Below are 26,090 nucleotides of genomic sequence, written 5' to 3' on the forward strand. Positions count from 1 at the left end.
AGTACTTTTCAGTGTTGTTAAACAAATTGCTTGTCTCAGTTTCCCACTAGTTGGTGATCTTGGATGAATGATTGGTAATATCAAAAGTGTGATGAGGGTGATTTGATAGACTACTAGTAGATAATGTCATACTGTACAGTACATCAGGAGAAGGAGATTTAGCTTAATTAATCTTTCCCTATATCTTGAATGATAATACATAAGTATGAGTTTGGTGGTTATTCTTGGGCTCTTTCAATTTGAATGATATTTTTGATTAAGAATGTCTCCAGAGAATGTTGTGAACTGACTAGTGTGAAATATAAAATGCAGTGTAACAGTTTCATTGTTTTGTATGCCTTTAATTTGCTGTGATGTACTCAAGGTACTGGTCCCATGACAAAGTATAAAACAGACTAATTGTTGTGTATAGGTATCTTAGATCCTGACAACATACTTCATTGTAAAACAGGCTTTAAAACTAAGAATGTGTGTGCTCTTGTAAGCATCAAAATCAAGTAATGAATGGCTATTCCATGAAGGAACAAAATCCAAGTCATTTGTCTGATGGACTGTGAACTTGTAAAACATTCGGTGTCATCAACAAATGGCAAAATCTTTGAATGCAAATTGTTTATATATGTATATAAATGAGAATAATAATGGGCCTAGTATGCTCCCCTGAGGGACACCAGACGAGACTGGGAGGGGAGTAGATAGTTGGCCATTTATGCAGACACACTGGGTCCTATCAGACAAGTAATGTTTAAACCACTTCCACAGGTTTTCTGTGATCCCATATGATCAAAACGTAATAAGTAATCGTCAGTAGGACAACTGTTTGAATTAAACACCTTCCTTATCTAACATGTGTTTGTGTCTCTGTGGTAATAACAAAGATCAGTAAGGGTAGAGCTGCCATTTAGTTCACTGAATTGGTCAGTGAGATATGCTGTGATGCAAATTTGATGGCTTAATACATTTGAATACTTTACAGAGTAACAGTGTTGGTCAATAATTTACCAGATTTGTCCCAACTTGTTTGCACAATCACAACTGAAAGCATTAGTAGCTAGACTTTGGGCATGTTAATAAAACTAAGTGTTAAAGTGCATGCATACTTTTGCAATAAAGATAAACTCTAATGTCAAAATGTTAGTACTATTGTGATTACCAGTACAAGAAAGGTTTGTAAATTTGCATACAGCTTTGTTTTATTCTGATGATATTAGGAAGATATATGTGAAGTACGAGTATCTGTTTACACATGTCGCATTGGAGTTTTCAAAATTTTCTCCTTTGCCTTGGTTATTACACGAACCATACCCAGTAATTTGTGCTGCCTTTTACTAGGGAATATCTCAATTTAGACCTACTATCTGAGTAACAATATTATTAATAACTGACTTATTTCATAAGTTATGACCATTTAATTAGGTGACTGTACTTTATTTTCCCTTTAATTGTCACTCGGTTACTGGTTTATAGTGCTGTATTATACAGCCTAAGGAAATTGTGATCAAGTCAGCTTTTTTTTAGGGCATATCTAAACAGTATTATGAAAGTTAATGCTTAGTACAAATAGCACAAACGTAGTGAATATAAGTGATTTTACAGTATATCAAGAAGCATCTGCAGTATCAAGTACACAGACACTAGCAATAGACAGCGTTTTTCTGACCTACTTCAAGGAGGGTTGGAATTAAATAGAAATCAAAGGGAATGCGACAAAGTAAAATATAAAATTTGTATGATGTTGCTTTGTACCTGTGTGTAATGCGTAATCACAGCATAATAATTTCTTTGTACTATAATGTACTGGATATAGTGGAGAGTCTGGAGACAACGCAATTGGTGACCATACCGTGATGAGTACACCAGACTGTTTGTATGGACAAGTAATTGATGGGATTGTCAGAAAACCTGGTAAGATTACAATTATAATTGACCTGTTCTAGTATTATTATCTTTAACAGAGTTTTCATTTTTGACCAGATCCTACAGCTTGTTATATCAGAGTTTAATACCTAACTATAAACTGACCATTAAAGTTCTAAAACAACATTTAGAAATTCCTAGTGATGTGGAGAGTTTTATTGTCAATGGAGAAAGCTCAAGAATCATATGTCAGAGGATTTTCAATCTTCTATTAGTTCAGTTAGACACTACAAGAGATTACAAACATTTCTGTTACTTATTCAACATGATATCAGTAATGACTGATCTTCCTGATAAACTGAGGACAGGTATTATACTAATCATACAGTGCGGCGGTACTGTATAGCAAAGGTTTGGGCATGGCCCATGAAAAATACATCACCCAAAAACCAGCCTTATTTTACCCTGATGATGATGATGAAGCAGTATTGGTTAGGTACAACTAAGCCCAAACAAGCCTTCAGATGGACCCGAAATGCTTTCAAGTACAGGTGTATTTGCTATGAATTTTTGTATTCTTAAATGGAATTTTATAGTGACTGACTGACTGAGTAAACTGAGCATAACTCGATAATGGCTAAGGCTACAGGCTTGATTTTTTCACTGTTTGATGTTGCTTCAGCCAGATACATACCTTTTGGCATACTGCAGTATGTATAATGCATTCTTCATGGATTTATCAGTGTCTTCATTCATCTTTGCTGACTTGGCCTAAGCCTATTATGCTTTTCAAATTGGCTATTATAGTTTTGAAAAATTCTCCAAAATTACTCCAATTATGCCCAGTTGTTGACCATTATACTCCAGGTATGCTCATATTAATTGTCTTGACATATCTAATGCATCTGTGAATGTTTTATTAGGATATTTCACATGCGGTGACTGTTCTATTAGTGTATATATTCACAAGTACCTTTTTCACTGTGTTTGCACACTATCCCATTCTGCATCATGCAAAATATGCAGAATGTCAGCTTATCTGATAATCAATGCACAAAAATTGTGCCTATTATGTTAACATTATGCTCAATGTTTTGGCTACCTATTATGCCCCAAATTATGCTGGCATAATTGGTGCTGACAGCAAAATGTGTTGGTAACATGTGATGGATTCCCTTCATAATGGTAAACGTCTGTATTTTTCATAGTGGCTACTTGGATTGCAGAGGTGCTTTTTGATTTGTGTGCTGTGTAATGGGTTGAACATTGTTAACAATGATAGCATAATGGATACATTAATTTTCAGACGATAATTGATAGGTTGGGCACACAGCGCCGTTTCTTTTTTTGATATAGTATGCGTGGGTTGACCAGTCATAATAATTTTATTTTACAAAAAAGGTTAACAATCAAGTACACAAAAATGGAATTTTCAACTAGAGTAGGGATCATAGCACATTAATAAAAAGTACTGATTCAGAAACAAGCTGGAGTAGTGCATGACATTAAATCACAGTAAAACAATATAAGAAGCGTTATATCCCTACTGTGCATTTCCATTATGGTATCTTGAGCACAGCAGGGACATTATTATAACACTTCTTATTGTTTTACAGTGATTTGATATCATGTACTACTCCAGCTTGTTTCAGTACTTTTTATCAATGTGCTATGGTCCCTATTATAGTTGAAAATTCCAATTTTTTTGTGCACTTGTAACATACAATAGAACCTCAGTTATCCGGACCCCACTTATCCGGATTCTCGGTTAACTGAACTATGGAAATGTCTCCTCTATTAGAGTAGTGACAGGCCAAGAAATGGCTGTGATGGTAAGTTAATGGTAAAATGTTTAATAACAACAATTCAGGTGAATTTGGTGCTGCTTGGTCTTGGCACAAAATTCACCTGAATTATTGTTATTAAAATTTTACCATTGACCTACCATCACAGCCATTTCTTGGCCGCTGGATTTCACTTTTTTTCACCATAGCCTTTTTAAGGGCCCCACTCCTTTTTTTACACCTTGGCTTTTTTGGATTAGATTTCACTTTTTTGTAATTATATACCCCAAATCCAGCATATGGCCGGCTTTAAGGCTTTTTAACCTATCTTTTTTTTCTTTACCACAAGAAGAAGAAAGTGATGAAGCAGATTTTATAAATATTTTGACTAATTCTGATTTTATCAGTAAATATACAAATCAAGACACACGGTAGTGTGTCGTGCGGCCCAAGAAGCCGGCGCGTAACACCCGTGAGTATATTGACAGGAAGAAAGAAAACGCAATTTTCGCACCTCCGTAGCTCTGTGCTTCCTTGATGAAACAAGACGATTTTTGCTGTGGACATGCCCTCCAACTGCAGCACTCCACATTCCAAATTTGAGCGAAATCGCTTCGCGCGTTCCCGAGATATGCGATTTCAAAAATTGGCTCAGTTTCTTCGTTTTTTTTGTTTTTTTTCTTCTTATTTTTCTTTTTCTTGTCGCACACTTACAAAAACTGCTATAAAACTCGCACGCCATATCCGATTGCCTTGAAATTTGGCACACAGGAGGGGGTATAAAGGCGCATCTCGGTACCACCTTTGGCTGGAATACGATAAACAGGCAAAGAGTTATGAGCAATTATGCACGAAAAATAACACAAATATGTTGTCACGCCTACAGGGTAAACCGCGTATGGGAAGAAGCTGAAAATCGGTGGGTGAATAGGTTAACTATTGAACCTCAAACCTTTTGTGGTTTGAAAGAAATCGAGCTAAAAACCAGGAAGATACAACGAAAAAACCAACAGTGTGTAACAATTACGCAATCGAGATTAGCTAATAAAAAACGACTGCTTGCCACGCCTACCAGGTAAACCGCTTGGGGTAATGCTTTGAAAATCGCTGTACAGATGGAGTTATCATCTTAGAAAGGCTCTTCCATGGTGTAGAAGAATCAGACTTAAAACCACGGAGTTATAACACGAAATCCAACTTAGTATAGCAAGTGCGAGATCGAGATACTCTAATAGAGCAGTCATCCTAATAGAGCAGTCATCCTAATAGAGCAGTCACCCGAAGAGAATTCAAGAGATCAGCTAGAAACAAGTAACCTGTATAGAGATCAGCTACAAACAAGTCACCCTGTAGAGAGATCAGCCACAAACAATTCACCCTGTAGAGAGATCAGCTAGAAGAAGTTACCTTGTAGGGAATTCACGCAACTATAGAAAGAGATAATTCAGCTAGAAGAAATCACCTTGTAGAGTTCAGCTACAAAGAAACCACAATGTAGAGAGTTCAGCTACAAAGAAACCACCATGTAGAGAATTCGTTTACAAACAAGTCACCCTATAGAAAGATCAGCTAGAAGAAGTTACCTCGTAGAGAGTTCAGTTACAAAGAAACCACCATGTAGAGAATTCATTTACAAACTAGTGACCCTGTAGAGACATCAGCTAGAAGAAGTTACCTTGTAGGGAATTCACGCAACTATAGAAAGAGATAATTCAGCTAGAAGAAATCACCTTGTAGAGTTCAGCTACAAAGAAACCACAATGTAGAGAGTTCAGCTACAAAGAAACCACCATGTAGAGAATTCGTTTACAAACAAGTCACCCTATAGAAAGATCAGCTAGAAGAAGTTACCTCGTAGAGAGTTCAGTTACAAAGAAACCACCATATAGAGAATTCATTTACAAACTAGTGACCCTGTAGAGATATCAGCTAGAAGAAGTTACCTTGTAAAGAGTTCAGCTACATAGAAACCATTCTGTAAAGAGCTCAGCTGCAAACAAATCACCTGTACAGAATTCAGCTACAAACAAATCACCCTGTAGAGAGATCAGCTAGAAGAAGTTACCTTGTTGATAGTTCAGCTACAAAGAAACCATCATGTAGAGAGTTCAGCTACAAACAAATCTCCCTGTAGAGAGATCAGCTAGAAGAAGTTACCTTGTAGAGAGTTCAGCTTCAAACAAATCACCCTGTAGAAAGATCAGCTAGAAGAGGTCACCTTGTAGAGAGTTCAGTTACAAAAAAAACCACCATGTAGAGAGCTCAGCTACAAACTAGTGACCTTGTAAAGACATCACCTAGAAGAAGTTACCTTGTAGAGAGTTCAGCTACAAAGAAACCATTCTTTAAAGAGCTCAGCTGCAAACAAATCACCTGTAAAGAATTCAGCTACAAATAAATCACCCTGTAGAAAGATGAGCTAGAAAAAGTTACCTTGTAGAGAGTTCAGTTACAAAGAAACCACCATGTAGAGAATTCAGCTACAAACTAGTGACCCTGTAAAGACATCAGCTAGAAGAAGTTACCTTGAGAGAGTTCAGCTACAAAGAAACCATTATTTAAAGAGCTCAGCTGCAAACAAATCACCTATATAGAATTCAGCTACAAACAAATCACCATGTAGAGAGATCAGCTAGAAGAAGTTACCTTGTAGAGAGTTCAGCTACAAAGAAACCACCATGTAGAGAGTTCAGCTGCAAAGAAATCACCCTGTATAAAATTCTGCCACGAACAAATTGCCCTGTAGAAAGATCTGTTAGAAGAAGTTACCTTGTAGAGAGTTCAGCTACAAAGAAACCATTCTGTAAAGAGATCAGCTGCAAACAAATCACCTGTACAGAATTCAGCTACAAACAAATCACCCTGTAGAGAGATCAGCTAGAAGAAATTACTTTGTAGAGAGTTCAGCTACAAAGAAACCACCATGTAGAGAGTTCAGCTGCAAAGAAATCACCCTGTAGAAAATACAGCCACAAACAAATTGCCCTGTAGAAAGATCAGTTATATGAAGTTACCTTTTAGAGAGTTCAGCTACAAAGAAACCACCCTGTAGCTAGATCAGTTAGAAGAAGTTACCTTGTAGATCGTTCAGCTACAAACAAATCACCCTGTAGAGAGATCAGCTAGAAGAAGTTACCTTGTAGAGAGTGAAGCTACAAACAAATCATCCTATTGAAAAATCAGCTAGAAGAAGTCACCTTGTAGAAAGTTCAGTTACAAAGAAACCACCATGTAGAGAGTTCAGCTACAAACTAGCCACCTTGTAGAGACATCAGCTAGAAAAGTTACCTTGTAGAGAGTTAAGCTACAAAGAAACCATTCTGTAAAGAGCTCAGCTGCAAACAAATCACCTGTACAGAATTCAGCTACAAACAAAGCACCCTGTAGAGAGATCAGCTAGAAGAAATTACTTTGTAGAGAGTTCAGCTACAAAGAAACCACCATGTAGAGAGTTCAGCTGCAAAGAAATCACCCTGTATAAAATTCTGCCACAAACAAATTGCCCTGTAGAAAGATCAGTTAGAAGAAGTTACCTTTTAGAGAGTTCAGCTACAAAGAAACCATTCTGTAAAGAGATCAGCTACAAACAAATCACCTGTACAGAATTCAGCTACAAACAAATCACCCTGTAGAGAGATCAGCTAGAAGAAATTACCTTGTAGATAGTTCAGCTACAAACAAATCACCCTGTAGAAAGATCAGTTAGAAGAAGTTACTTTGTAGAGTGTTCAACTACAAAGAAACCATTAATTTTGTAAAGAGCTCAGCTGCAAACAAATCACCTGTACAGAATTCAGCTATGAACAAATCACCCTGTAGAGGGATCAGCTAGAAGAAGTTACCTTGTAGATAGTTCAGCTACAAACAAATCTCCCTGTAGAGAGATCTAGAGAGTTCAGCTACAAAGAAACCATTCTGTAAAGAGCTCAGCTGCAAACAAATCACCTGTACAGAATTCAGCTACAAACAAATCACCATGTAGATAGATCAGCTAGAAGAAATTACATTGTAGATAGTTCAGCTACAAACAAATCACCCTGTAGAAAGATCAGTTAGAAGAAGTTACTTTGTAGAGAGTTCAGCTACAAAGAAACCATTTTGTAAAGAGCTCAGCTGCAAACAAATCACCTGTACAGAATTCAGCTACGAACAAATCACCCTGTAGAGAGATCAGCTAGAAGAAGTTACCTTGTAGATAGTTCAGCTACAAACAAATCTCCCTGTAGAGAGATCAGCTAGAAGAAATTACCTTGTAGAGAGTTCAGCTACAAAGAAACCATCATGTGGAGAGTTCAGCTGCAAAGAAATCACCACTGCAAAACTTTCAAGGCAATAGCTCTTTCCAATCTGAAGTTATCAATTGTCAAAGTTGGCAAATTGGATGTGTGTGGAAGGCCCCTTTTCGCAAATCCGGTCCCATATGTATTATATATATAATTTGTACATTTACTGATAAAATATTTAAAGTACATCTACTTCATCTTTTCTTCTTCCTGTAGTAAAGAAAAAAAACATAGGTTAAAAAAGTCCCAAAGCTGGCCATAGGCCGGCTTTGGGGTATACAAATACAAAAAGGAATGAAATCTAATCCAAAACAGCCAAGCTGTAAAAAAAGGGTACAGCCCTCAGAAAGGCTATGGTGAAAAAAGATGTGAAATCCAAGGTGGCGGCCAAGAAATGGCTGTGATGGTAGATTAATGGTACAAATTTTAATAACGACAATTCAGGTGAATTTTTGTGCCGCTTCACAAAATTTACCTGAATTGTCATTATTAAAATTTTTACCATTAACCTACCATCACAGCCATTTCTTGGCCACCACCTTGGATTTCACATCTTTTTTCACCATAGCCTTTCTGAGGGCCGTACACTTTTTTTACAGCTTGGCTGTTTTGGATTAGATTATATAATACATGTCAATTAATCCCTACGGGATAACTTTTTTTACAGCTGATCTCTACTAGGTGACTTGGAATGTAGCTGAACTTTCTACAGGGTGATTTGCTTGTACGTAGATGAACTCCTTATGGGATTTCTCTACTGGGTGACTTGACTCTAGCTGAACTCTCTGCAGGGTTATCTGTATGTAGTTGAAATCTCTACAGGGTGATCTGTTTGCAACTTAACCCTCTACAAGGTAACTTCTTCTAGTTGATCTGACTATAGGGTGGGTTGTTTCTAACTGGTTTCTCTACAGGGTGATTTATTTGTAGCTGAATTCTCTACAGGATGATTTATTTGCAACTCAACTCTCTGCATGGTCGTTTCTTTGTAGCTGAATTCTCTACAAGGTGACTTCTTCTAGCTGAACTCTCTACAGGGTGATCTTTTCATAGCTGAACTCTCTACAGGGTGATTTGTTTGCAGCTGAACTCTCCACATGATGGTTTCTTTGTAACTGAACTCTCTAAAGGTAAGTTCTTCTAGCTGATCTCTCTACAGAGTGAATTGCTTGTAGCTGAACTCTCTACAGGGTGATCTGTTCGTAGCTGACCTCTCTACAGGGTGATTTGTTTGCAGCTGAACTCTGCATGATGGTTTCTTTGTAGCTGAACTCTCTACAAGGTAATTCTTCTAGCTGATCTCTCTACAGGATGACTTGTTTGTAGCTGAACTATTTGTAGGGTGATTTGTTTGTAGCTGATCTCTCTACAGGATGACTTGTTTCTAGGTGAACTCTCTACAGGGTGATCTGTTTGTAGCTGAACTCTCTAAAGGGTGATTTATTTGCAGCTGAACTCTCTACATGATACATGGTTTCTTTGTAGCTGAACTCTCTACAAGGTAACTTCTTCTAGCTGATCTCTCTACAGGGTGACTTGTTTTTAGTTGATCGGTAATTTGTTTCTAGCTGAACTCTCTACAAGGTGATTTGTTTGCAGCTGAACTCTGTACATGGTGGTTATTTTGTAACTGAACTCCCTACAAGGTGACTTCTAGCTGATCTTGGTACAGGATGACTTGTTTTCAGCTGAACTCTCTACAGGGTGATTTGTTTGCAGCTGAACTCTCTCCATGATGGTTGTTTTGTAGCTGAACTCTCTACAAGATAACTTGTTCTAGCTGATCTGTCTACAGGATGACTTGTTTCTAGCTGATCTCTCTCCAGGGTGATTTGTTTGTAGCTGAAGTCTCTAATGGATGATTTGTTTGCTGCTGAACTCATTACATGGTGGTTTCTTTGTAGTTGAACACTCTACAGGGTGACTTGTTTCTAGCTGAAGTGTTTATAAAGTTAACTGTAGTTGAACTCCCTACAGAATAATTTGCAATGTAAAATAATTCTTTAATGGAGTAAGTTATAAACGTAGCCGAATGCTCTATTAGGGTGACTGTTCTATTAGAGTATCTCGTTCTTGCATTTGCTACATGTAGTTGAGTTTCGAATCATAACTCAGTGGTTTGAAATCCGACTCTTCTGTACTACTGCAAGGTCTTTCTAGGATGATCATTCCAGCAACGCACTGATTTTCAGCTCATTGCTCTAAGCGGTTTGCCTGGTAGGCATGAAAAGTAATAGTTTTTTTTATTCATAAAAATCGATCGCATAATTGTTTTCGTTTTTTTTTCAGTTAATGACATAAGATAAAACAGTAAATAATAAACAAATACAAGCGATCTTAAATATGGACCTCAGTGACCTGCACAGAAATCAGTGCCTCAACAACGGGACAGCACAAACTGGACCTGGCACCACGAATGCACATAATTGCAGATTGCATAATTGTGACACAGGTTGGGTTTATTGTCATATCTCCATTGTCTTTATCTCGATCCCTTTCAAACCACAAAAAGGCACTCCTACGATGGTTACTCCATTTACATAGCACTTTTCAACTCTTTCCTCAAAGGGGTTTACCCTGTGGGCATGACAGACCTTCGACCTTATTTTACGCAAATAATCAGTCATAACTCCATGAATGTACATCAGATTCCTACCAAAGGCGGTACTAAAATCTACCATATTGAGCCCTTTAAGTGTGCCAAATTTCAGCCTGATTGGAGCACGCATTCGTGCTTTATGGTGGATTTTGCAAAGTGTCCGAAAAGAAGAAAAAAAAATCAAACTTTGACCACTCGTTTCTCGGAAATGGCTGGAGCGATTTTCTTCAAATTTGGCATGTAGACTCCCCTAACTGGCCGACACTTCTGCAGAAAATTTGGTTTCAATCAGATAAGAGATCACAGAACTACATGGGTGTGAAAATTGCGTTTTCTTTCTACCTGTTATATACTCACGGTGTGGCACGCCGGCTTCTTGGGCCGCACGACACACTACGGTGTGTCTTGATTATCAAACATGCTCGAGTAGTGTTTTGACATTCCTTATAAACTTACTGTATTGAATAATTTGGTTAAATATACTGAGATCGACATGAAATTTACCATTAACTACATGTCAGTGTTAACTTTTGAGAGTTGTAGCAATACATAATTGCGTATATATACAGTTGGTACATTAACTCATTATTGTCATTAGCATGTACATTCAATTTGAGGCCAGTAAGAGATATTAACTATTAAAGTACTGGAATTGTCTTGGAGATCCCTGCTGCAGTGATTGTCAACCATGTCAAAGTGAAGCCCGATTTAAGAGAAACACTACAGACAGAGAGATTACAGGCCTGATATAGTTGTACTGTTATAGTATCAGAAGTTATGACGCGTGTACATGACACATTATACGTAATTCATTTTGAAATACTTGTGCACTACATACATATAACCTTGTCAATGGTAGAAGGTGTCCTAAATAACACAATCAAATACGTTTTTGATTTATCCATTTATAGACCAGATTCACAAAACTCAACCATCAAGACAAATCACAACAAGCAGTAATGACCAATTAGAAAATAATTATGCAGTAGACAATATCATTATCCGATGTATAGATGATGGACCATCAGATGACAGAGCAGACAACTACTCCATTTGTAGTCACCATCAGGTTATTGGTAGAAGAAGATGTAGAACTATAACATTCACTACTACTACCACCAGTAAGTGTAACAGATACGTATCACAATTGAAATTGTAAGTGAGAAGAAATTAGGTAAAACAAACCACAATGGCTGGCTTATAGGGACTTGCGGATTTCGCTACTGTAGCATAATTTCAGGAATAATACTGCAGGTAGATAAAATAATAATTCATGGGAAAAAATAAATGTTACCATGAGTTACAACAACAGGGTACAGTATGTGTACATACAGTAAACTACACTCTATCACATAACAAACCATATCTCAGTTCTGTTACAATAGAACACATACTTGTATGTATAACTTTTATTACAAACTGCTTAATGAGCAATGAAAATTATGAGGCATAACATAATGGCATAAAAAGTTATGAGTCTTCAAAGGTTGTAAACAGCAAACTCTTGAATTTTACTTCCATTTTAATGGTGAAATTTCTTAAAAGCTCCCATGAAGCATTGCCATTATTATAATAATCTAATAGAACAGTTACTCTCTGTAATCTATACACGCAATAGCGTGTCATGCAGCCAAGTATACAGCCCCAGCATGGAGCTATGAATTCATAAAAATCACATTTTTCTTTCTGTCAATACACTGACGGTGTAGCATGCCGGCTTCTTGGGCCACATGGCTGTGTCTTGATGTACTGCATGATAACATGCAAAAGCATTAGATGAAAACAGTTTTTCTTACATCTTTGTTTAAGTCTTAAAGAGATAATCAAGTTTGATCCCTTATTCACATTGATATAATTTTTCATTCTCCATCATAGCTACCATGGTTACAGACACAACAACTACTAGTAGTATAGTAACTAGTGATGGTCATCATTTACAAACTAATTCTACTCCAGTATCAACTGATGTGACATTCAGTACAACTGAGTCTATATCATATCCATCATCTACTGGTAATAGTGGAATTGGTGATACTTCACAAGGTATTAGCTTATATGCAAATGCATATTTGTATTATCTATGCTGCCTATATATATATACACACTATTGTGTACATACATACTGTATTAGTAAAGCTATCAGAGGCGGCAGAGTCGCCTATATTTAGGTGGGGCTGGGGGTCTAGCTGGTGATGTCATGGCCTAGTTGTAGTCAAAGACCAAAAAAAAAGTCATTACCTGCTGGCAATAGTTGCTCTCTACCAACTAGACTGTATCTCCTCATTTATAACTAATGTAGCTTGCTACACTGTTCCTCAAAGAATACTGTGACTGCTCTATTAGAGTATCTCTATCTTGACTGCTCTATTAGAGTATCTCGAATGAATGCTATTAAGCTAGGTTCTCCATCACAGCTACAGATAATTTTAGAGGGACTAAGCCCACTCCCATAATTTTTTTCACAGGGACTGCAGCCCCTCCCCCCCTTCTCCGTTGCCCCTGAAAGCTATATGTACTGTAAGTACATACATATGTCTGACTGGTCTTTTTACATGTGTATTCATGGATTTTACATCTTCTATCTACACAGTTACCATGGTTACAGACACAACAACTGCTAGTAGTATAGTAACTAGTGATGGTCATCATTTACACACTAATTCTACTCCAGTGTCAACTGATGTGACATCCAGCATTACTGAATCTATATCATATCCATCATCCACTGGTAGTAGTGGAATTGGTGATACTTCACAAGGTAATAGTTTCTTATATGCAATGCATATTTGTATTATCTATGCTGCCTACATGTATATACACTATCATGTACATACACACCGTGTTAGTAAAGCTATATGTACTGTAAGTGCATACATATGTCTGACTGGTCTTTTTACATGTGTATTCATGGATTTTACATCTTCTATCTACACAGCTACCACAGCTACAGACACAGTAACTACTAGTAGTATAGTAACTAGTGATGATCATCATTTACAAACTAATTCCACTCCAGTGTCAACTGATGTGACATCCAACATTACTGAGTCTATATCATATCCATCATCCACTGGTAGTAGTGGAATTGGTGATACTTCACAAGGTACTTTTGTACACATGTACTGTATGTGCACTTATAAATATTTAGCACACACATATGTAGTACACATCACAATAATAGCAAGCTATAGTGGAATCTCACCAATGAAGGTAAGAAGGAGTTTAACCACCATTAAACAAAACCCTTACATTATAGGATGAACTAAATCATGTGGATAATGTAATGAGGTGTGGCATTATTGTCTTATTCAAATATATGTACATACCTGACTATTGAAAGAATCACTACATGCAAAATAGTGTTGCATCAATTTTATGTACCTAGAAAGCTAAGTGCTATTGCAATAATAAGTACACCACTTTAATCCGTATACGAAGCATAATCCAAATATCTAGAAATCCCAAGCTATCTCCTTCATTCACTAGTTTTAAATTGTGGCTATGAGAATCATGTGACGTTGCAAACAAGGCTATGCAATTAGCATAATATTTCCAAGTAGCGCCTAAGATGTTTCTGCCCTCATCTACATCCAGGCAGCCTGGTTCATGGTCACATACAGCTGCATGTCCATAACTAAGCAATCCATGATAAACAAGCCATGACTGAATTAGGGATTTAATTTCCTTATACTTGTTTGTTATTCCCAAACTATCAATTACTGACTCAAAAGTGAAGTGGCTATTGTGCCTCACTTTCAGCTATGTTCAGTCCATTATGCAGCATTACAAACGAGGAGACATGGACCAATTTTTTGCACATTTTACACCCATTTGTTACCTTGCAGAGCATACAATAAGTTTCCTGCCATTTTAGATAGTTTTTAACTCGATGTTGACTGTATTAGGTGAGTTCCAATAAAAGAGATGGGAGAGGGTGGAGGAAATGGGAAGAGGTTGTTTACAAAATGAAAGAGGAATGCATGGGATTGAATTAGGCCAATTTATGGACCATTCAGGTCTCAAGACTAGCTAAAATGAAAGGAAATTTACAGCACGGATCTTTATTCAACACCACAGAACTGTACAGCCATGTACCTAGGCACAGGAATAATTCCGGAATAATAGGGTGATCTTCCAAAATAACTAATTAGAATTCACACATTTCTCGTGTAGTATCACAGAAAAATTTGAAAAGGAACATCCACAATCATTGCTAGCACAAAATTGGGCAAATAAATCTATATACTCTAATACAGCAGTCACTTACTCAAATGGACCAGTCAGACAAGTTTAGTTGTGACTGCTCTATTAGAGTATCTCGATCTTTGGGTATAGTTTTTATGCTTGCAAGTGGTTATATTCTCAGCTGCAGAAGAATATCCATTTGACTATTACATCACTCCAGGAATATTTGGGAATAATTTTGGGAATAATAGGTAAATAAAAAGAATTTCCCCAAAGAATAATAGATAATTTTAAAAGCATAATGTACTCAAGCCTACATGTAGCTGCAGCCATCCCCAGGCTTGTCAGAGCTCCACTAAGGCCCCATACCGTTCATATGGCTTGCCACTGGGCTTGGGAAAAGCAGTCACCGAAGCAGACCACTCAAGTTTGATGGTGAAATGATAGTTTGATCATGTAGCTGCATGTTAGGCCACCAATTGTAGATTCCTTGTTTCCTGTCACCCACCTGCATGGTAATTTTAGAGCCACATGCAAATTTATTATTGCATTTGATAGTCATGTGACCTAAATATTAATACTGGCAGGGAGTTCAGTTGTGTGGTAGTGTCATTGGGACGAAGACTAGTGTCATGGTGTATTATTGGATAGGTGGATTCTGATGTGTGTTTCTGGTGTTCATGTCATCCGGACTAATACTAGCAGTGAATCTAGCTATTGCTAAACTTAAGATGCACATATTAATCAACACGAGTCCCATTCTCAATCTGTTAGTAATGTGTGAAAAATTCAGAAAATTCATACTGTACAGAGTCAGACTAGTAAGTACAGTACTAGCTAGCATGTGTCACCACAAATATGGCAAACCTAGCAGCTCTATATGTAGCTAAATGCCTTTCTGGCTGCTCAGGAAACACGCAGGCAGCTATTATTACCTATTTAGTATAGTGGAGTAGCCTCCAAAATTGGCAATATTGTGCACTTTTTCATAAAGCCATGAAACTTTCCACATAAATAGTACTCCTCAATACATGTATTTTTAGATGTAGTTCCATCGCTGATTTGATCTTTGGTGACCTTTACGGCCATTTTTGTACAAAAAATTGATCATTTTTGTCTTTACCTCCCTCAGGCAGTAATTAACTTGTTAAAACACGGTACTAAACAAAAGATCTTGCTAATAGAAACAACTTGGTTTTTATTTGAAGTCAATAGGTGATTTCATTACAAAGTTATGATCATTTTTATTAGCTACAAAATTTGATATATTTACCTGCCCTCGAGGCCAAAGGTCAAATCAGCCATGGCACTATATCTAAAATTACATGTATTGAGAAGTACTATTTATGTGGAAAGTTTCATGGCTTTATGAAAAAGTGCACGATTTTTTGGTTGTGCCGCTATACTAATTGTTTAATATCAAGGATATTAAAGGGAGCTTATTATCTCCAAATTGCTGTTTTTTCTCGGATTCTGGAGAGCTAGATTCAAGGTTAGTTGCAGGTGTTGGGTATGGAGGTCCCTAGTTCAAACTCTGGTAAGTTTTATTTTGACATTTTTGTGTACCTTTTTTATCCCGAGTTGACTGCTCTATTAGAGTATCTCTATCCTGTGATTTTACACTTGGTTGGTTATGCTTTATATAATTTTGTCGCTGTAACTCTATTGTTATTCAAACTATCTAAAGGCACTGCTACGATGATCAGTCTATGTACATATCAATTTTCAAGTTATTCCTATATTTGGTTTACCCTGTAGCTGTGACAGAAGTTTGATCTTTTTTAACGTGAATAAATGCTCATAGCTCCTTAAATATTTATTTTATTCACAGCAAACTTGGTACATGATTTCACCTTTATATGCTCTTCATTTGTGCCACAATCAAATCAGATGTTTACGTTTTATGAAAACAAATCGAAGCCCCCATAGCCCCCCCGTACGACATAAGACAAAATAAAGAAATTAAAATGAAATTTTGAATGCCTATATCTCGCAAATGGCTGTTACAAATTTGATCTGCTGTGTGGCATACCTTACCTGGCGGCAGCTATAATACAAAAATGGTGTGCTTTGGAGAAGGGGCCATGGAGCTAGGCACGCATGAAAAAGCTGTTTCTTTCTTCCTACCAATATGCTCACGGTGTGGCGTGCAGGCTTTCTTGGCCACACGATACACTGCCGTGTGTCTTGATTATAACAATTGTCAAGATCCCACTTGTCTGATGTAGACACTCACATACACCATCATGCAATGATTATGACTAGATTCAGGTTTTGCCAAATAGCTGATATGTATGTTACTGGGCTTTGGAAAAATTAGACATTTGACAGTTCAAATATTTATTGCCAAAGTACTGCATAGTACCTATCAACTTCACAGTGATTACAAGTAGAAGGAAAATTAAATTTTTTAGGGATCATAGAAATAAAAGGTAGTGAACAAGGGAGGTTGTCTAAGCCTGCAGACATACTAGTGGACATTTAATCCCTATTTCAGTCTATTCTTCTACTTTATTTGTAAAATGTTATAACTGGTGATCCAGTGCTAGAGTTGCAACGATACAGTGTGTAGACGTATTCAATTTGATATATTGCCTCTGATGTATCACAATACAGCAATATATTGCATGACACATCTAACCAATGGTCTGTCGTTTTTTTTACGGGGAAATAAGTGAGCTACTTTTCTTTGAAAAACCTTACATACCGTTCAGTTTAACCACAATGTATAATAATTTGATAGTCAGCCATGTTAACAAGCTACAACATGTTGATATATCATGATGCACGATATATCAATACGGTTTGACTTTGTATCAATACAGCAATATTGTCTTAAAGTGCACGATATATCGATATATTGGTGCATCTCTAACTAGTACATACTGCATTAATGGTGTCATACTCAATGTTTTTGTCTGAAAGCATGCCCCTACTATCATTTACTGAAAAAGTGATTTAGTAGTAGCGATTGCACTTTGTTTTCAGCTATGTTCCAGCATGTTACACAGAGTTACAAATGAAGAATATTACGAAAACACCTCCGCAAGCAATCAATACAACCACTACGGTAAATATGGATGATTTCAGTTCCAAATGTTTGGAAATCATCATGCGTCCTACCACCAAATTGACACCTTGCGCCATCTGTGAGAAGAAATTCCAACACAAAGGAGGACAAAGGTAAGTCCATGATACATACATTGTACTATTGTGGTATGCCAAAAAGCACCTGTCAGATTGAAATGACGTCTAACAGTGAAAAAATAATACAGTCCGTAGCCTTTAGCCATTATCGAATTACACTTGTCTGAAGGAATCAGGCAGGCAGTTAGTTATAATATTATTCAGTCAGTATATAGAAAATTCTGTTAAATAATTCTTTTAAAAGCTTCATGCAAACTTATCAGAAGCATTTTTGGCTGCTCTGAAGACATGTTTAGACTTGAGTTTACCTAACTGATACAAGTCAGTATATAGAAAATTCTGTTAAATAATTCTTTTATAAGTTCTATGCCAACTTAGTAGAAGCGTTTGTGGCTGCTCCGAAGACACTTTTGGACTTGATTCTACCTAACTGATACAAGGTGCCATGAAGGTATTTGTGAGGCTGATTTCTGGTAAACATTTTTAGTGAGAAAGTGCAAACCTCTCCATATACCATACCATGATAAAATTGTCCTAATGCACTAAACTACTGCAACACCAGTGTCCCCTCCTTGTATCGATGCCACGAGGCACAGAGGAAGCGTGAGTATGGTGACCTTGTCAGAGAGGTTGAGCAGGCCTCCTTCACTCCCCTTGTGTTTGCAACCACTGGAGGTATGGGAAGGGTGGCAATAGTTATTTACTGCCGTTTTGCTGACCATCTATCTTGCCGTGGCTACTAGCTACAGTCAGACTCTAGCCTTTATGCGATGCACATTGCCTTTTTTTCTATTTCGGTCAGCTACAATGTGCATATGTGGAAGTAGGTCCATCTCACATTGCTCCTGTGATGCCTCTTCTGAGATGGGTCGCATTGATGAGTACAGGGACTTTTAAAGCTTTTATTAGTTATCTGGTCTTTTCAGATTCAGTTGTCCAGCATGTGCTATCTTTGTGCTGGAGGTGGTGGCCAAGGGCAATCCATCCAGCCCGGGAAAAAAATGTGATCAGATCTGCAAGAATCCCACATGTTATCATAAGCCTAATTTTACAGTAGAATGCAATAAATGCAATGAGTAAAATATTTACAAAATTGAAAAATTTCATAAATTATTTGAGCTGTTGGTTTCACAATGAAGGAAGGTGATAACAGCAAAAATCATGGCAGCAGCATGATCCCCAAAGCAACAGGAGTTCAAAATCTTTGTTTCATGTCAGTACTCTCAAGGAGATAGAAGATACAACTGCCTCGCATTGAATGAGCAGTTCTCTATCACTCTTTCTCATGTTTTTTCAGTCATAGAAAGGGCCTGGAAGACAAATCTTACCCACTAATGGATTTGCCTATTCATAGAGAATTCGATGGTGTAAGTTGCATCTTGGGTAAGGGACTGCATTCATAAGTTATGATCGTTTAATTATGTGCCTGTAGTTTATTTTCAATATTGTCACTGTACAAATCGATTTTTTCTGCTGTTGCCACTTTGTAGCACTGTATCTTGAAATGTTCATGGCTTCTACAGCTGAAACTTCGGTTGACCATTCCATTGGCTAACTAGATAAAGAAAATGAAATTCAAAAAATGTGCTAACATGTGGGGTTCTTGCAGATCCAGTCACAAATTATGACAGTTGTTAGACGGTACAATTATATTCCAGCAACACAATAGTTTATAAAATTCTAACAATTTCACACAAAACGTTTTCTAAAATTTGGTCACATATTTTAAATCTACTGGTACACTGATACCTGAACTCAGTATAAACTTAACTTCCATACTTTTCACACTTATCTATACATACGTACCACCCTTTTATTTATAGTTCCATAAAAACTCCACCTATCTCGATCTCCCTCTACCCATGTGTGATATTTCTACTCACATAAAAGCTTGAGCATTAAAAGCTTATACACCCACAGAGCGATAGCTAATAAACGTCTTTATTATTTCTGTGTGAATTTTATTTGCATAGCTTTAGATGCTAGGAAGTACAATAAAATTATCTGTGTTTACATTGGGATGCAAGGATAATTTAATTTGCATTTAAATTCATTCTCTGAATTTCAGCTCTTCATCTTGTGAGGTCAAAGTATGATGATATAGTTCAGTCACTACCTAGTGACTATGAGAAGACACTACAAGTTGTACAAGATCATTTAACTGATGATCAGATTTGTGATGTGCTCACTAGTCCCAACTACACTATTGCTAATAAAACTATACTGAATTGTCTAATGGAGAAAGTGAGATCTGCAGCTGACACTGTAGAACTTTGTGATTGTTTAGAGAAGATTGTTTTAGTGCATACTGAATCAGGAGCATTGGCAACAATTATCAATGATTTAAGAATAGGTAATACATGAAATGTACACACATAGGTATGTGTGTATATCAGGAAACATGATCAGGATACACAATAGTGTGTCATGCAGCCAAGGAAAGCCAATGCTTCCGGGCATGCAACAGAAAAATGTGTATTTTACAGGAGTCATAAGAATGCAATTTTCACACATTTGTACCTCAGTAATGGCTAAACAGGAATAGTTCATTTTTTGCAATACATCCCTCAGGGTGGGACATCAGCCATACCAAATTTGAGCTTAATTGGTCCAACCGTCTTGGAGATGTGTCTTCAAAGTTCATCTTATTTTCTTTGTGTTTTTCTTCATCTTCCATTAATTTTTTTTGCATCACTTACAAGAATTACCATAAATTGTGCAAGCCTTTAAGGATTCCTTTCAATTTTGGAGGGCATAAAGAGCATATCATAGTGAATTTATCTTGCAACTTGTGCACAGAAGTGGTGCAAAGTTATGAGCGATTAATACAATTCCAAGTGTGATTTTTCATGCCTGCAGGGTAAGTTACTTACAGAAACAACTTAAAAATCAGTATGGAGACAACCTAAAGTTTTTCGGTTAATAGCTCCAGTCATTTCCCTTGTGGTACTCTCTGAATACAATAGTGAATTGGTCAGTTGATCAGTCAGTCAGTCAGCATAATTATCTAGGTATATGGAAAATTATTAGGTTGCCAATTAGAGGATGCTTCCTGTAATGTATTTAAATAATTTCTTGCCCATGCTTAGCATCTGCTTTTGAACCATCTGTTGGTGATGAGAAAAATCCACCTCAAAAGATTATTGCTAATGCAGGTATGAAAAGTTGCTTATGCATTGTGATAACATTAATATACACATGTTAGATTTTTCTCAACTCAAGACACACTATCACACTATACTACAACTGATGCCTGACAACTATGAACAGAGTGTTGGGAAGTTACAGAATTATATCAGTGATGATCAGATTTGTATGATATTGAGTAGTAGTAACTCTACTACTGCTAATAAGATAATATTGGATTGTCTGATTAAGAGGATGAGCTGTAGGGAAGAATTACTTGATCTGTGTGATCAACTGGAGACTATTACTACATCACATCAGTTGATGGTGGTGATCAGTGAAATAAGATCTGGTAGGTGAAGGTGCAAAAATTAGGGAATTTTAGATACTGGATACAATAGTGGGAATGATAATAATTCTTTGCACACTTATTAATAAAGCCATAATAGTACATTTCATCATGTTTAGAACTTATGTGAATGCATCTGCTGTGAGGAGTTTATTGCTATTAACAAGCTTAAGAAAATAATACGCTTTTAATTGTGTGTGGCTTTAGACTTCCTTAACTCGTGTTAGCATACATAACTGTATATACTTTTCTTTCTAAAGTTTTAAATTTCTTAATCATCATAATCAGTGGCAGAATTAGTGGAATGCTCTGCTGAATGTTGGCATCAGATTAGATTGGTCTTGAACAATAAACATCAATTTTAAAGCATAAATATGTGCAATCTTGCTATGACCACAAGCTATGTATGAGTTTGAAATTGTGTATTTAGTTCATATTTATTGAGTCCTTGAATATCCATGATTTTATGCAGCTTTATATCACAGGAAGATGAGTGTGGGTGGTAGTGTGGGTGTCATGAGGACATTTGCCGTTTTGTTTCTAAATGACCAAGAAGATTATCTACTGCAAAGTTCCGACCCTACTTTAGGACAACTCCAAAAGCACTCAAATTAAAAGAAACACTTTAACTGTCCAAGGATACCCACTTTTAGGGGTTGACTATGCCGAGCCAATACTACCAAGCTGGTGTGAAGGAATAGTAAGGCTGGTATTTTTTACATTACCGAAAGAGCCAAGCTGTGAAATAGAGATGTGGGTCCCCAAAATAACTGGGTCCAAAAATTTGTGAAATCAAAGGTGGCAGCCACAGACTCACAAAAGGTTTTTATTCAAACTTGTCTGTTGTCAGTGCAATCAAAGAACAAAAAGATCAATCACTGCAAAACCAAAAAAGGGGTGCAAAAAAACCCTCAGAAAAAGAAAAAAAATTCAGCCTGAGATTTGAACCCTGGCCAACTAGGTAAGAATAGTTACAAGTGTTATTTGACAACTAAGCCACTTCAGCCAATAAGGCACTTTTATGGTATTTATACTACTTTTAATTAGGGCTGGGACGAAGCTTCGAATGTTCGGTAGGTTCGAAGGTTAAGCAAACTTCGAATTATAAAACTATCCTTCGAAGCTTCGTAATGCACTCATAACCTATAAAAAAGAATTACGAATAAACATTCTGTTCTTTATTGCAGCAGCTTATTCACCTTGCACGATCAATGTCACCTGCCACGCCCATTTTTAAGCCAATAAAAATTTATCTTTCTACCATGGTAGAAGCCTTTATGCCTTATAAAGTGATAGATAATGCATGAAAAACGTCCTTAAAGCCATTAGTTGGCATTTAACTATGCATGATTGCAGTATAGCAGGCACGCCCATTTGCAATCGCTCGATCACGTCATTACAAACTGCTGTTATGCATTATCCAAATGCTTGCAAACTTACAAAATAGGATTAGAAAGATAAAACTTAAACATAAATACAAGAAAACCTACCAACACCGAAGCTTCGAATATTCGAATATTTTATTAGCGAATGTTCGAATATAAATTTCAAGCTTCGTCCCAGCCCTACTTTTAATAGTGCATATAACTCAAGTGAAATATCTGTGTTGTAGACTTGCAATTGACCAATACCAATGCTTATAATATCGGTATCGATACTGATATAATATCAGTATCGGTACAGCCCTAATAATGAAAATTGAGTTTGTTTGTACATTTTATGAAAATACCAAGTAAATAGGAACTTTCAATATTGTTAAGCACTATATCATGCTGTGGAATTTTTCACACACCTCCATTGAGTAATAGCTAATTTTATAGTATGAATGAATAATTACATTTTAACTTCACGTGCAAAAAGGAGTTTTTATTTATTTATTTATTTATATTTATTTATTTATTTATTAAGGCTTTACAACACAATTGCTGAAGGCCTGTAGTACACTTGATCCTACAGCCTGTTTAAAGTTGTTACAGAAAGTATGTTTGAAAAGGTGGAGAAAGGATCTTATAAATCTTTCCAAATTTGTATCAAACAACAATGATATGTAAGAGGGTATAATGTTACCAAATTTCAAGCGGGTACTTGGTTTACAGTTATGGGTTGCCAGGTACATGTAATTGGACAGGCTATGAGGCCAGATCCTGTCACATAAGTAATCTAGTAGCTTAGGTGCTTCAAATAGTTTTGCGGCAATCCTCTAAGCAAAGTTCAATTAACATCATGATATAGTTTCCTTGCATAAAGAAGAAGCCAACCATGTAATTGAAAATAAAGGAAAGGTAAAGTGCAGAAGAAAGGACACGTGCTACAAGTGAGTTTATTATTGTGATGAGAAACGATGGCCATATGCTGCTTTATTTGGCTTGTGGCTGTGATCAAGTTGGTAGGCAGACTGACAACTGACTTTGGTAATTTAATATCCAACCTTCTGTAAGTGTTTTTCCTGTTTTAATGCTGGATTTGATGCTACATATACTAATACTATTCTGTAAAAGTGATTCTTATTGTATATGATGTTTCTCTGATGGTTTTTAAAGGCAGCAGGAATTGTTCAAAACCCTATTGAACAGTACTGTTTGATAAAGACCTATATAGGAATTTAAGTAATAATCCCACTATATGCAACCCGCTGAGTGAAAACCGGCTGTTTTCACAAAATTCTATTTTGCTATAAAACATATTGAAATAAACTGGGAAAAATACACGTGCTACATAAAAATGTGCACACATTTTAATCACTTTGGTACTGTACGTACGTACTGAAACAAAACTCAAATTAATAAAACTTATGCACCATCAGATTCACCTGTTCATAGGGAGTACAAAAATCTTTGTTCGTGTTTGTGTAGCGTACAGAATATGAGGTATTGGAGTTTATTTATGATGCAGTAGAAATAATGCTTACTGTTGTCATTTCATTGTTGATATGGCCTTCTTCTTTGTCCACGCAGAAAAACACAATATGTATCTTGATCGATTTGCCAGTTCATGGTGAACAGACTAAGCTTAACCCCATATTCGTAGCTTGTTTCAGTCATGAGTTATGATCAATTACATAAGTGGCTGTAATTTATTTGCCGTATCGTTGCTGTACAAATTGAATTTTTTCCTGTTCCAACTGTCTAGCGATATAACTCCAAGACTACTTATCACAAAAGGCTGAAACTTTGGCTGTCCACTCCTTTGTTACTACAGAAAACAGAGAAGCAATAAAATGAAATTTGAGGAATGTGCAAAAATTACTGGTTTTTGCTCACATAAATTATATTTAAGAGTGAAACTTGGATTATTTTCCCATTCTATAATACATGTACGTACTGCTAGAATTAACCACTACACAACCCTTTTATTGTATATTTTGCATAAGCATAAGTGTAATAGACATTGTCTGTTGATTTGGGTGGTTTTTATAGTCCTATTGCATGGTATGTATTTTATTATAACACAATTAAGAAAATTGCTACTACTTTGGTCTTATGATTATTGTCATGTCGTTATTTTATTACATACTTAGGTATTCAAAAAAGTATCCAGTTTCCAACCAGTACAACATCCACTAGTAATATGCAGTCATTGTCAAGCGATCAACAACATCACTCAACATCACATTACAGTTAGCTATCTGTGCACAAGTCACTCATTACATACTGAAACTATTGTTTCAGGTATGCAAATGTATCAAAACGTATTTTCAAGAATCAGTTTGGACCCTAATTCAAGAGGTACCTATGTTATACACTTTGTGTGTGTGTATGTGTGTGTGTATGTGTGTGTGTGTGCATGTGTGTTAGGGCTGAAACGGATATCTGTATTATCCAAATATCCAGATAGTAATTTGAAGGCAACCAGATTGTAATAATTTATAGCAATTTATTTGTCTTACAAGAAACAAAGTGCTCATCACGAGATGAATCATTTTCACCATGGAGAGTTAGTAAAGCAAGTTTTATGTGAAGTTAACAGCTGTCTGGTAAGTTAATCAGCTAGTGCTGGAGTGGCCACGCCCATCGTTAATGACCTAGCACAGCTGCGAATGTTGCTGAAAAAGTTGTAGCAGAAGAGTTATTGCCTTATAAAGAGTTCTTTACGACTAGTTGTACCAGGAAAAGGTCTTGTAGCAGCTGCTGCATCTTGTATTCATGCTTTCTCCAGCTGCCAATCTTGTTACAGATGAATTCCATTAAGTGCAAAGTAACAATGCAACATTATCACAAACTCTTTGTTTTTATATGAATACTATGTTTGCTTCTTGTACTAGTAAAACAAGGATATTCACAATAAACTATAAAATGTTTTTATAGTAGGTGATGATGTCACTATCCATAGGATATCCGCATAGATTTGTTCAGGACATCTGGATAGTAAAAGTTGCTATCCGTTTCAGCCCTAGTGTGTGTGTGTGTGTGTGTGTGTGTGTGTGTGTGTGTGTGTGTGTGTGTGTGTGTGTGTGTGTGTGTGTGTGTGTGTGTGTGTGTGTGTGTGTGTGTGTGTGTGTGTGTAAAGTGTAAAGTGTAAAGTGTAAAGTGTATGTGTAAAGTGTGTGTAGCCACTGGTCCCTGTTGTTTGTACTTCCATGTAATCAGGAAAATATCACTTCATGGGAGATGATGATATCTGCTGCTCTGATGCCACTTTGGCTTTATTGAAACAACTTGTACAGACTCCCACTGGCTGCAAACCGAGTTTGGTAGCATCTCTCATCTCTTCATGTTACTTTGTGTACCTATAAATTTCCCCTTTCTACCACTGGTAGTATT

The 26,090-nt window shown here is 36.6% G+C and overlaps 1 protein-coding gene across 1 annotated transcript in view; it reads left to right on the forward strand.

The window, feature by feature from the left end:
- The first annotated feature begins 1,847 nt into the window (after positions 1–1,847).
- LOC136247844 (uncharacterized) overlaps positions 1,848–26,090 on the forward strand; it is a 49,678-nt gene continuing 25,435 nt past the window's right edge. The window contains exons 1-11 of the mRNA XM_066039665.1: positions 1,848–1,905; positions 1,956–2,225; positions 11,435–11,644; positions 12,399–12,566; positions 13,114–13,281; positions 13,459–13,626; positions 19,924–20,208; positions 20,945–21,010; positions 21,061–21,333; positions 24,848–24,946; positions 24,999–25,055. Coding sequence (XP_065895737.1) covers positions 1,848–1,905; positions 1,956–2,225; positions 11,435–11,644; positions 12,399–12,566; positions 13,114–13,281; positions 13,459–13,626; positions 19,924–20,208; positions 20,945–21,010; positions 21,061–21,333; positions 24,848–24,946; positions 24,999–25,055 — 1,822 coding nt within the window. The remainder of the gene's footprint in view (positions 1,906–1,955; positions 2,226–11,434; positions 11,645–12,398; positions 12,567–13,113; positions 13,282–13,458; positions 13,627–19,923; positions 20,209–20,944; positions 21,011–21,060; positions 21,334–24,847; positions 24,947–24,998; positions 25,056–26,090) is intronic.

This window comes from Dysidea avara, chromosome 2 (assembly GCF_963678975.1).
Source record: "Dysidea avara chromosome 2, odDysAvar1.4, whole genome shotgun sequence".
Lineage (NCBI taxonomy): Eukaryota > Metazoa > Porifera > Demospongiae > Dictyoceratida > Dysideidae > Dysidea > Dysidea avara.